This window comes from Limulus polyphemus, unplaced genomic scaffold, assembly GCF_000517525.1.
Source record: "Limulus polyphemus unplaced genomic scaffold, Limulus_polyphemus-2.1.2 Scaffold1190, whole genome shotgun sequence".
Taxonomy (NCBI): Eukaryota; Metazoa; Arthropoda; class Merostomata; order Xiphosura; family Limulidae; genus Limulus; species Limulus polyphemus.
This window is the reverse complement of record NW_013666800.1, coordinates 114,314-127,152: the sequence shown is the minus strand read 5'-3', so window position 1 is coordinate 127,152 and position 12,839 is coordinate 114,314. Positions and strand designations below refer to the sequence as shown.

Below are 12,839 nucleotides of genomic sequence, written 5' to 3'. Positions count from 1 at the left end.
AAAAGTTTAACTAACTAATAGTTATTAGTCTAGAAGTAGGTAAGTTTAGTTGTAAAAAAATTTAAAAAAAAAAATTACATACTTTTTTTTTTCATGGTTTGGTATTGAAACAATTTATGCAGTAAAATTATATTCAATATAAATATTTATCCATCATCTTTAGGTGAAGATGGCCCATCCCAAATGGCTCTGGAAGATCTGGCTATGTTTCGGTCTCTTCCAAACGCAACTGTCTTCTACCCCAGTGAAGCAGTATCAGCAGAACGAGCATGTGAACTGGCTGCACAAACCCAGGGAATCTGTTTCATTCGTACTTCTCGGCCAGCAACTGCCGTACTCTATTCAAATGATGAAAAATTTGAAATTGGAAAAGCAAAGGTGTATTACTTAATTAAAAAAGAAAAGTGAAAAGTTTACATTAGAACTAGTATAATTGAACAATGCATTATTATTGGTTTTAGTGGAAGTGTGTTCTGTTTCACTGGGAAACATACATTTATTACAGTTTAATTAGGTGTCATTTTTATTGTCGGTAGAATAGTATTAACTAGAAAAACATTCTGTTCATTCTTATGAGTTTTTATTCTTGATATCATAATCAATTCAACTGAAAATAAATTTGTTTACACATTTTATTAAAATCCATTACCATTTTCTAGATAAAATTACATGCAGTATTCATTATTGTTCTTCAACACCTTGATTTGAATAGATCAGTGTTTGCAAATCAAACTAATAACTCTTGTGATCTTGTGTAACTGTTTCGGTCATGTAGAGAATAATTCTATCAAGAGAGTTTGTCTCTTCAAATAGTTTATGAGCTAAAGATAGTGCTTCATTTCTTTAGAACTACATATGGCTTGTACTACAAATACCAACTTGAATATTGGTTTCGAAAGTAATTATTATTTTAATCAAGCAGTTTTTATTCCGTTGCCCATGAGAAATCACTGTCATATTAACTGTTCTATAATTTTCTCAATGAGTTAAACCAGTCACACATTAAAAAAAGAACATCTACAGCTTTAGTTATTTCCAGCCTTGAACTTAAACTAAAAAATGACATCACTGCTAAAGAATGATTAGATCTCCAAAATATTATATATAAACTGTATGTTTATAAGTATATCTGCATTCTTGTTAAGAGCAGAGTATCTATCTGATTTACATTGATAAAAATGACTACAAAGCCTTTTGTTACTATAATCAAAATATTCTTCTTCAACCTCAGGTGGTAAAGAACAGTGATAGTGACCAGGTGTTGGTGATTGGTGCTGGTGTAACTCTTCACGAGGCACTTAAAGCAGCAGACCAACTGGCACAACAAGGTATCAACATTCGAGTAATGGATCTGTTCACCGTGAAGCCAATTGACAAAACGGGAATCCTCAAGAATGCAGCCGAGTGCGGAGGAAGGATTATTACAGTGGAGGACCACTATCCTGAAGGTGCAGCCATCATGAGAGATTAGCTTTAAGTTTCAAGAACTAGTTAGAAGAATTCAAACTATGATTTAATATAATATACGATCTTTAGGTTTTTTTAGAGAAAATGCATCAGTAAGTCAGCATTATGGATTTATTTTATATTTACTATTTTATATCACAAATGTTAACTTCCAATGCTTAAATGTAAACTGTAGTTATTTGTTCATTATTTTGACCTTATTTTAAGAGTCCTGTCAACATTTGTATAATTGCTTTGTACTAATGTTGCTCTAGTAACAATGTATTACATTTCCTATTGTAGCAAATTGAGAGGCATTTAACTTTATGAATGAAAGTAACTAATTATTATAGTTTGGAGTTAATAACATCTTTGTTTGGGACACTCTTATTCAATAAACATTTGTCGGTTCACTGGTATCTAGTGAAGATGTGAATAAGCCTTTTTTCAGTATTTTAAAAATATTATTGGTTTATAACACAGCATGCATAATATTTCTTAGGGGGCCTGGGAGATGCTGTTAGTGAGGTGGTCTCCATGGAGAGGAACATCATTCAGAAACGCCTTGCAGTGAGAGACATCCCTCGCAGTGGTCCACCTGATGTACTGTTGGATATGTTTGGAATCAGTGCCAAGTGTATTGAAAAAGCTGTAAAGGAAATTTCTACTATGTGAATGCCTACCAGGTAAAATTTCAAGACAACTTCTGTTCTATAAATATATTGGTAATTTAAGTAGTAAAAAGAATTGCAAATACATCTTTAAAATGTTGATTGTAACAACTTATCCTTAGTTTTAACATCCGTTCAGTCTGGTGGTGAGCCTATGTTCTTGTAAGGCACTACACGAAAGAGGTTTAGATATTTTAAATACTATAGTTTTCACTAAAGTACTGGTTATTGCTTTTTGGGAAATTATATGCATGTGTTTGTCAACATTTTAAAGACCTTTCTCTGTAGAAACCAATTGTTGAACTGAATGACATAACTTTTTGATTGTTATTTTATATTTGAACTTAATTAAAGAAAAATAAGACTCATAATTTAATTTTTTTTTTGGTGTAGTTGGTGAAGTGCACAAGTGTAAAAAGCAATTTAGTAGATTTGTGTGTTATTGGTTTTCATTGACTGTAGTATTTTTTTCTTTCTTCAGGATATTCATCAATCTTTGAAGCCAGCTTCTACTTGGATTACAGTTGTTAGCAAATATTAACTACAGCAAATGTGGTTTTAGTTTGACGAAATGTTTTATTTGAACAAAGCACTAGAATTATGTTTCCTGTTGTATTTTCCAGATTGTCAGTAAATCTTTAGAAAAAGTTGTAGGTGGCCAAACAATGGTGCATTCCATACATATGTGAAGAAAGCAGTTCAAATGTTGCACAAATAAACTTAAGTGATGCTTTGATGTAGTTGTTTCTTTTTGTTACATTAAACATACAAGGGTAAAAAAAAAAATCTTAAAACCACTTCCACACTGTTGATAATGGACGTTTGGAGACACTGAATTATTCTTTTAGAAATTTGTTGAACTTCTTTAGAAACTCTGTAATGTAACTTTGACACACTTTATCTTCTAGCTTTTTTGTGTTGTAAAAGTTCTGAAATTAGGCAGACGTTTATCGTTACTCATACCAGTGGTTCCCAGTCTCTGGTCTACAGTTAAGTATTAAGAATCAATGAAAATGAAAAATATAATTTTTTTACTTATAAAAATTTATAAATTTAATTAAAATCAAACCCTCTGATAGCATTGTAATTAATAGTCTGCAAAACTGTATATGCAACTGAACTAGTTGTTGTTGTCGAAAATGTTCAACTACTTGTTTCTACCATCTAGATTTCTGTCTAAGAAATATTTGTAGGTACTTACACAACTTTCTGTAATGTTGTCATGTTCTATAATTGACAGCCACAAAAGCATTTTAACTACATATCATGATTCATAATATTCAAATATATGATCAGTGAATGACATGTCCCCTGGTGGCTCAGCAATCAGCTTGAGTTTATAAGTCAGGATTAGAGTCCTATGTGGACACAACACAGTTAATCCACTGTGCAAGAAGAAGAAAAAAATAAAGTTTCTCACTTTATCTTAACATGACATTTTTGATGAATAGTAGATGCTAAATAAATCTTTCTTCAGTACAAGTAAATCATTGTGAAAGTGTATGATGATAACCAGTAAGAAAAAATATGAGAATAAATTAAAAATTTAAGGACAGAATAAATACATACACTAGCCTTCACTGAATCTAGAAACTTGGCAGCACCATTAGTGGACAACAAAACTTGAAAGTTTTTTACAGAAATTTGTAGATGAATAATTGGAGGACTGAAGTTTTATATAAAAAGAGAGAAGAAAGCTAATTAAAAATCTAACAGACATATGAAAGTAGTTTTCTAGTCCTTAAGTTTTTAACTACATAAAAGGAAAAGACAAAGAACACATTGCAACAAGTCCATGATACACAAGTAACTAAGAAAAAAGAAAGCAGCAGTTAGACCACCAATTCTATAGAAGTTATTTTTCTAATATCTAGTATGAACTAAAGGAGCTCTAGTGTAGAATAAATATTAACACCTAAAATTTTGCTGTATTAAAAAAAAATTGAACATAATTTGTAGTGTAGAAGCAATTTTTTTCTCCTATACTTTCATGAAAAAACCTTTGACTTTAATTTTAAATGTTAATCAAAATTACTCCACCGTCATCAGTAGAAAGTTGTGTGTAGTTCTGTGACAAATTACAAATGCAATATCATTGGCTTAGTTTATCAAAAGCTGCTAATTCCTCAATCTTGTCTGTAATTGCCAGGTTCCCACATCTGTAACAGTTCCCTTTTTCTGGTATACTTTGGGAGAAGTTTGTATTCTCCATAGGCTGTTGGCTGCAGTTCCTGGAAATATGTACTTTTAGGTTAAACTTGAAACGTCATTTCCTCTATTCTGTTAATTGGTTTTATAACAAATCCCGTCAGTTCTTCTAAACTATCATCAGTGGAAGTTAATGTTTTAATACTACTTCATCTGATAATCCCATAACTTTGTAGATAGTGCTTTTAATTTTTATCAGTGACTTTAATGAATCCAAGTTCCATTGCCAGCCAGAGATCTTCCTTTAGAGATGTACTCCTACTTTGCTTCAACCTACTTCTCATATCCTCGTCTGTTATGGCATCTATAAATTAGTTACATATCAATAAATTCATCATTTCAAATAAGCATCAGGGTAAGATAATTGTGCAAGCCTTTCCAATTATTCCACAAGTTTTGCCAAGGTATCTTCTTTCCACAAAACCCTCTTCCAGAACTTTGCTCTGAATACTTCCTTTTGGTGTGTCACTCTAAATTTATTGGATAAAGGCAGCTACTAACACCTCCTAGTTGTTACGATTCTCAACTTGAAGCTTATTTTATGTAAATAAAACTGGTTCTTTAAAATGAATAGCTAGCTTGTTGTTCACTGTGGAAATTACTTGAAACAAAACTGATATGCTTTCCATTGTACCTTTACATTATAGTACATTCGTTTCTTCACTGTGGAAATTACTTCAAACTAAACTGATATGCCTTCCATTGTACCTTTACATTATAGTACATTCGTTTCTCAATCAGATGATGTTGTTAAATAAGCTACCTATATTCCAAAACTGGATTTGGTGGTGACATAGTTGGAGTAGTCCAAGAAGGTCCTACAGTCTTAGATGGCACAACAATAGGTGTAGACCAAACAAGTTCTATTCCATAGTTTATAGTGTATGGCTTTTTTAAGTTGTAATTCTTGGGCAAATGTTCAGAAAGGAGTATGGCTGGTTTAATCTTTGCATTAACCAGTTCATTTTCTAAACATTTTAATCTGTCACTGATGTTTTTTTTTTTTTTACTTCGTTGATCTTGCTGTTATAATCTTTCCAAACCTCATTGAAATCTTTCCTATAGTTTTGTCAGTCTGGTCTTTATTTTTTTTTATTCCTCTTTTAAGTTTAAACATGTCTTATAATTCTTCTTTGAAATTCCAATCTCTTACCTGATTATCTTTTTTTTTTTTCCGTCTTGTTCATCTTTCTATTGTTTTATCATCTCAGGCAAGCTTACTATCTCGTTTTGTGCCAGTGTGGTCATCATTTTTAAGTTAAAGTTTATTAGATTTTTTCTGACATCAGTGTTGTAAGGTGTTCTGTCTTTGAAAAGGGTTCTTCCTGGATTATTCGGTAAAAATAATTCGTAGTTCATGCCACATAACATTAATTTATTTTTTCAATAATATTTACTACAGTACAGGTTATGTTCACTTTGATGCAAGTTGTAGGCCTAAGATCATTAACAAACTTTTCAACATAAACTCTGAAAATACTGTAGTGTAGGCCTTAGGCCTAATTCACTAATAACGTTTAACAGAAACATCCTTGATTGATAAAAAATGCTAACTTATTGATTAGGTTACAGAAACACTAGCTCTCAATTAATAACTTTACTTGATCAATCTTCTCTCGATTAGTGACACACTGAATACTCCAACTAACTAACTGTTTATTCGCATTTATAACTAATCTACCCATGTCTAAATATTAGTTCCTATTACTAGATTCTTGCCATCATCATGTAGTTTCTAGTGACAACTTTTATGAACTTATTTGATCTTAACATCATGCGCCTTCTAGCAAATAGGTAAATTAAAAGAACGGAAATATAGCTTACACCACTATTCTAAATAACTTGTAATTTACTCATACTTTTAACAAGAGATTTGTTTATTGTACTTCTACCACTGAGCTGCCGTAAATATATCGTCTTACTTTGAGTTACAATGCGCTGATAAATACTTTTTATAGTAATTACTAGAAGATCCAGAAAATCAATAGTGTTAACTTTGCACTTCGATGAATTTATCGTTCATCTGACTTGGCATTATGCAAGTTTGTAACGATTTTTATAATTTACTTGTTTTTTAAATAATTGATTCACTCAAATGTATGTAATTATTTACCGTTAATACAAATACTGTCAGCATTTATATTTCTATCGGAAATGTAACGTTCGTTTCTACGTAAAATATAAACTACAAGTGTATAATATAAATTATTTAATCCTGCACGTTTTATCCATGTAAATAGTTGTCTCCCAGTGGCTCAGAGATAGGTTCGCAGGCTTACAACGTTAACATTCAGGTTTCGATATCTTTGGTGGGCAGAGTAAAGATAATTCATTATGTAGCTATGCACTTAACAACAACAACAATCAAAACGAACTAATGCAACTAGTTTATGTTGCTTTTATTTTGTTCAGTATTAATGGAAATTGATGAAATTCTTACAGTATTCTGGAAATATGTTAAGATGTGGGATCCTTAAATTAACATAATAAATTCCATTTGAGCGACATAAATCCGGGAATCTCAAAACAAATTATGGAATATGGAAACAATGAGCGATTAAAATCTCGTTATCACAACATTACCTATGAGTACTACGTAGGAAGTACACAAAATGCTCTCTAACTAAAGAACACAAGTGAAATCTTTGTATCCATCCGCTCAATAAATATTATATTTTAAGTACTTTTACTTTGTTTTTTCAGAGAGGCGTAAAAAAGTTCATACGTAATAAATCAATATACGTAAATGTGTAAATTAAAAAAAAAGATAATAAAGCAAAAATTGTTTTTATTTATTATTATTATTTTATGCAATAATATTCTATTATTAATGTGTTATTTGACCGTGCGCGATGGCAGTGTAGTCTACTCAGCGTGAGTAAGATTTGAATATGTTACGATGGAGTTACGCTGTAACTCATAGTTATTGAGTTAGGTTGTGGTGAAAGTGGGGTTCGAATTGTATTACTAAAAGGCATTATTTACAATTTCTAATAAAAAATTCAATTAAAACTTTTTTCAAGCAATGGAGTGCGAGTTCAAATCTCCTCCAGAAGCTCCAGTTTTTGAGCCTTCAGAAGAGGAATTTAAAGATCCTCTTGCTTATATAGCGAAGATCAGGCCCATTGCAGAAAAAGCAGGAATCTGTAAAATAAAACCTCCACCGGTTGGTAACCTGTTATTATTCTGTCAGAGCATTTCACATTCAACTGATTGTCAGGTTAAAATAGCTACGGTCCTAGCCGTGGTTTCTGTTTATTTAGCGTATCTTTTACAGGATTGAATAATATTGAAATAAAAAATAATAATCTGATACTGCAATAGTGTACTCTTTATAATTATAGTTATAACTTATATAAATTTTATACTTTATAGAATTCCTTGAAATGCCAACTGATATGTAATTTTATTTATTTAAAACTAAACAAACAGTTAAAGATAAAATGTTGTGATACTGTTATTAAAAAAAAGGATTCTGTATTATTTGTAAACTGGTGAATTTAGTCATGTTTCACCCTAACAAACAATAATAAATTGATTTTTGGTACAAAAAATAAGCTCTTGTATCCAAAAAATGAGACTATCAAGTAACATTTTATGTATGTGCTTGATTCATTTTCATGAACATGCATAACTTTCTTCACAGCAATAAAGTGACTCTGAACAATAATCTGAACTTCTTCAGATTGTTGTTGATAAATATGTGGTCACAAAGGAACAAAATGGCAGAGGAAGTGTACTAGTGCCTAGTATGGGCATGTGCTTAAAATATTTTGCTACAATGCATTTGTTTAGGCTGCACAGTTCTAAGTTTTCATTGTATGTAATGTTGCATTTAACTTAGAAATATTTTGATTGGCTGCCTAAGGAACAGTTTTATAAATATTCATATATGAATAAATGTTGTAACTCTGTAATTACTCATATACTGTTTATAATTAATACAATCTTTTATTTGAACAAATAAAAAATCCTTTTTATTTCACTCACACCTTTTCACACAGTGTTGAATAAAAATGACAAATCTTTGTCTTGTACAATATCTCTAGTCCTGATATTGTTTTGTTACATATAGAAAAGATTGATTTTGGTAGACTATTAGTAGTTAGATTTTGATGGAGATTAGCAGTAGTAACAGAAAGGTTTTAAAAAAGCTTATTATTACAACTTCTAATTAATCTGTTGTTAACTTGCCATAGTATTTAAAGTATAAAAAGCTTTGTGTGTAATTTTTATTGTGGGTATTTTAACATTTGTTTCAAGTTGGATTTTAGGTTTAATATGTTTTGGAGTTTATTATGTGTGTTTTTTACTGTGGTGTAGTTTTAAGTTTGTTTCAAGTTGTTTTTTAGGTCTGATATGTTTTGGGGGTTTATTATGTGTGTTTCTTGCTGTGGTGTTGTTTTAAGTTTGTTTCAAGTTGTTTTTATGTCTGATATGTTTTAGAGTTTTCTATATATGTGTGTGTGTTTTTTGCTGTGGTATATTTTTAAGTTTATTTCAAGATGGATTTGTGGTTTTATATATTCCAGAATTCTACTGGAGGACAATACCAGCTAATTATTTCATTGTATTTGTTGTAGTTTTTGGGAAATATTGTATAATCAAATTTTGGAATGTTTATTCCAGAACATAAGGAAATTAGTTGAGTAATGAACAATGAGTTCTGATGTGATTGCATATAAGATAAATTATTAGTGTTTAAAACTGATATTTTAGTGCAGTCAATGTGCTTGATAATCCAAACTCTGTATCCAGTTTCTGGAAATAAACTTTTGATTGACCATAAATTATTCATATGAAAGAAAATCAAATTTCAAATGTTTAACATCTATTGGTGTATGAGTGTTCCTTGTTGGTGTTTTTTAACATCTATTGGTGTATAAGGGTTCCTTGTTGGTGATAAAAAACTCATAATTTCTTACCTTACATTGATAAAATTTAATAACTCATGAATTCATCATATCTGAAACACAAGCATATCAAAAGTACAGTATTATAACCGTGAAATCTTTTAAGATATGAATTTTGATCAGATTATGACTTATAATGGAATAAACATTGCTACGTAACATAGGCTATGCTATGTCATTATGCATTACATCAATGACCATTAATCTTAAAACTGTTTGCATGATTATACAACAATACTATATAGGCCTAATGATGTTAAGCACTAATCCATGTTATTAAAAGAAATTGTGACGATCAATATCATGTAATGTATTAAATCTAACATATTCTCAACTTACATCAGAAGGAGTTATTATATATAGGAGATATGTCAAAGCAATTAATTAAACAAATATGCAAGGAAACCCATTATGTGAAATTATTACCTTCTCATGGTATACAAAAATATAAAACCATTAGTAACTTAGATTATTTAAGGCACGATCACTTTCTTAATGTCGAGGTGACCTAAGAGTAAATTCTAAAATTTACAATCTGTTTAAGGAAGTTCTGTGGCAAATAAATTGAGAGACAGAAAATAATCTGAGCTTTTAGTAGATATATTCATTATTTTATTACCTTGTGAAACTTGAAAGTTATAAAAAAACACGCAGAAAGTTGAATTTTACAGTTTTTCACTTCAATTTCAAAAATTCATTGTTTTTAAGCTATTTGAGCTAAAAATAGGAAATAAACTTATGAAAATCTATCTATTTCTGGCTTTTTTTCATACGTTGACAGGCTGTATATGTGCATACAGGAAATTTATCAATTTGTATCATCTCAATAAAAATTACAGTAGTAGGGGCAAAAATTGAATATTAGAGCTAGCAGTTTTTTTACAGTTACTTCATTCAAAACACGTTTTAATAAAACACACATAAAAAGTGATAATTTCATTTTGTAACTTTATGGAGTAGGGGGGGGAGTTAAGAAACTTTAAATTTTTATGTTATCATTTTGCCTCTATAAAACATATTATGGTTTGGAAAGGGTTAATAATAAAAATTTTATGAAATCATAGTCATAAGGATAACAAAAATGAGTATAGATATTTTATTATAGGAATGGCAGCCACCATTTGCAGTGGATGTGGACAACTTCAAGTTTACCCCCCGTATTCAGAGGCTAAATGAACTTGAAGTAAGATGTCATAGTTTTTAATTTTCTCTTAATTTAAATATTATGGAATAATAAAGCTATGTTTAGAAATGTTTGGTGAATAGAAATACTGTATTCACGAGCCAGTGAACCATAACACATTTTTTGAACAAAAAACAAAATGAATATTTGAAGTGTCTAATGATCTGTAAGCATGTAAGCTGTTTGCTCTATCATATTTCCCTCAAATTATATTTTCTTTTATTACTTGCATTGAGCAGAATATTTTCTGATATCTGTGCTCCTCATGCTTCACATACTTAATTTAAAATGAAAATCCTTATATTCAAACTAAGCCTTCCTAGCTACAAGTTGAGCTGTGGGAGAATTTAACCACTGTTTCTCACCATTTATATTACCTGTCCTGACTGTCTTGATTTTTGTTCAATCCTGTCAGGACTATACATTGTGAGAACGTGTACTGAATCTTTCAAGGGGTCTAAGATAATTAGTTTATACTTTACATCTAATCATGCTCCTCAGATCTTGCTGCATCTATGTTAATAAATTGGCTTGCATAACTGATTCATCTTGTGATATTTCTGAAATCATTACAAATGAATTTCAGGTTAGATGTTGCCAGATTTGCCATTTGATAATGTTTTTAGCATCACTAATTGTATAATATTCTGCAGGCTGGCTTGTGCATGAATTTGTCTGTGTCTATAAAAATTGTACTTCTTTTATATTGCTTCTGTTGTTCATGATAACCTATGTATTTCCATATGACTCAATATCCCCTTTAACAGCTACAGGCGAATCTGGGCTCATGAAATCATTTGGTTAATAAAACAAAGGTACCCTTATAATATGAGGCGTCATGACATGGATATGTTCAGATTGGAACTTTTGCATGTTACATATATCTCTGTGTTTGTTTTCAATGAGATTCCATCCTCTGCACTGGTTCTCCATGAGAGGGTGATGCCATCTGGTGGTTGGTGATGCCTTGGTACACACGTTTCCCACCTCCACATGTAGGTCCTTGCATAGCATTTGAGACATCGAAGATGAGACAATCACTCTCCATGTGATTCTCATAGTTCAAACATCTTACTGATGGTTTCACACATAAATACTTATTGGCTAAGTACACTATTTTATGTATATATTATTTAAAGGATGATGAAAGCTAGGAGGTACTTGGTTGAGAAGAATTCACTTTTTCCTGTCCTTATTTGGTCCAGCCTCTAGCTCTTATGAGCCTGGTCAGCTATAGATGTTTACTTATGAATACCGTCCATTAAATTTACCCATGTTATGGATCCTTGATCACATTTTCAGTTGTTGTGGTTTAGGCTGTTTTCTTCCTGCCTATGACACTAGATTTTGGTTACCAAGTAGATCTTATTCCCTCTTTCAATGTAAATGTGGGTATTCTGGCTTTTTATACTTCGGAGGTAAGTCTTTGTTTTGAATTTGACAGTTGTAGAATTAAAATAAGTTTCATCCACAGTATTTAAAACTTTAGAAAGTAAGTTTACTAGTAAAAAATCAGTATTAAACTTTTTATTGACAGAAAAGTAAAAACTGTTTTCTTAAAGAGAAGCTGTGAGTATATAATTTCTGAATCACTCTGGAAAATAGGATATTTTTTGTCACTGCTTTTTTTTGGAAGAAAAACTAAATAATTAGCCTAATACTTTGAAGATAAATAAAATTGGTTATTAAAAAAAGCTTGGATATGGAAAATGAATTAAAGGGAATTATTATTTCTTTAAATTATTTAACAAATATTTATTTTTAGGCTACCACTAGGACTAAACTAAACTTCTTGGATCAGATTGCTAAGTTTTGGGAGCTACAGGTAAGATTTTACCCTTTAAGTACCAAATAAGCAGACCTTATCAGCATTACAATGCTACCAAAAGTAGTATTCAAGTCAACTCTTGCTTACAGGTGTACTTGCATAGAAGTCAGTATGTGGTTTTTGTGTATGGTATTTAGTGTGTAAAATACTTTTTTTAATATTATGTTAAAAAATGTTTGTGCATTCAAGATTCCAAAACTGTTTTTATAAAACCTTTTGATTGCATGAAAAAAAATTTTCAGGTTAACAATACTACTAACTATCTATTTGTGGTCATTAAAGCAACAGTGTTCATGATTATTGTGTCAAAATATAAAAATCAGTTATTCTGAGAAAAGAAACTTTGATGAATTCAATAAAACCACTGTTTATGGTTCATGTAGAATAATATGATGATTGAATGGTTCCTGGAGCATAACATGATGATTGTATGGTTCCTGTAGTATAACATGATGATTGTATGGTTCCTGTAGTATAACGTGATGATTGTATGGTTCCTGTAGTATAACATGATGATTGTATGGTTCCTGTAGTATAACGTGATGATTGTATGGTTCCTGTAGTATAACGTGATGATTGTATGGTTCCTG

At 30.7% G+C, this 12,839-nt stretch overlaps 2 protein-coding genes across 2 annotated transcripts in view; both read left to right on the top strand.

Moving 5' to 3' along the window:
* Positions 1-2,853, top strand: part of LOC106462530 (transketolase-like) — a 15,732-nt gene extending 12,879 nt beyond the window's left edge. Inside the window, exons 9-12 of the mRNA XM_013922465.2 lie at positions 164-378; positions 1,232-1,448; positions 1,949-2,132; positions 2,599-2,853. Of these exons, the coding sequence (XP_013777919.1) occupies positions 164-378; positions 1,232-1,448; positions 1,949-2,121 (605 nt within the window). The 3' untranslated portion in view covers positions 2,122-2,132; positions 2,599-2,853. The remainder of the gene's footprint in view (positions 1-163; positions 379-1,231; positions 1,449-1,948; positions 2,133-2,598) is intronic.
* Positions 2,854-7,204: 4,351 nt separating this feature from the next.
* Positions 7,205-12,839, top strand: part of LOC106462519 (lysine-specific demethylase 5D-like) — a 75,328-nt gene continuing 69,693 nt past the window's right edge. Inside the window, exons 1-3 of the mRNA XM_022389814.1 lie at positions 7,205-7,491; positions 10,344-10,421; positions 12,187-12,246. Coding sequence (XP_022245522.1) covers positions 7,351-7,491; positions 10,344-10,421; positions 12,187-12,246 — 279 coding nt within the window. The 5' untranslated portion in view covers positions 7,205-7,350. The remainder of the gene's footprint in view (positions 7,492-10,343; positions 10,422-12,186; positions 12,247-12,839) is intronic.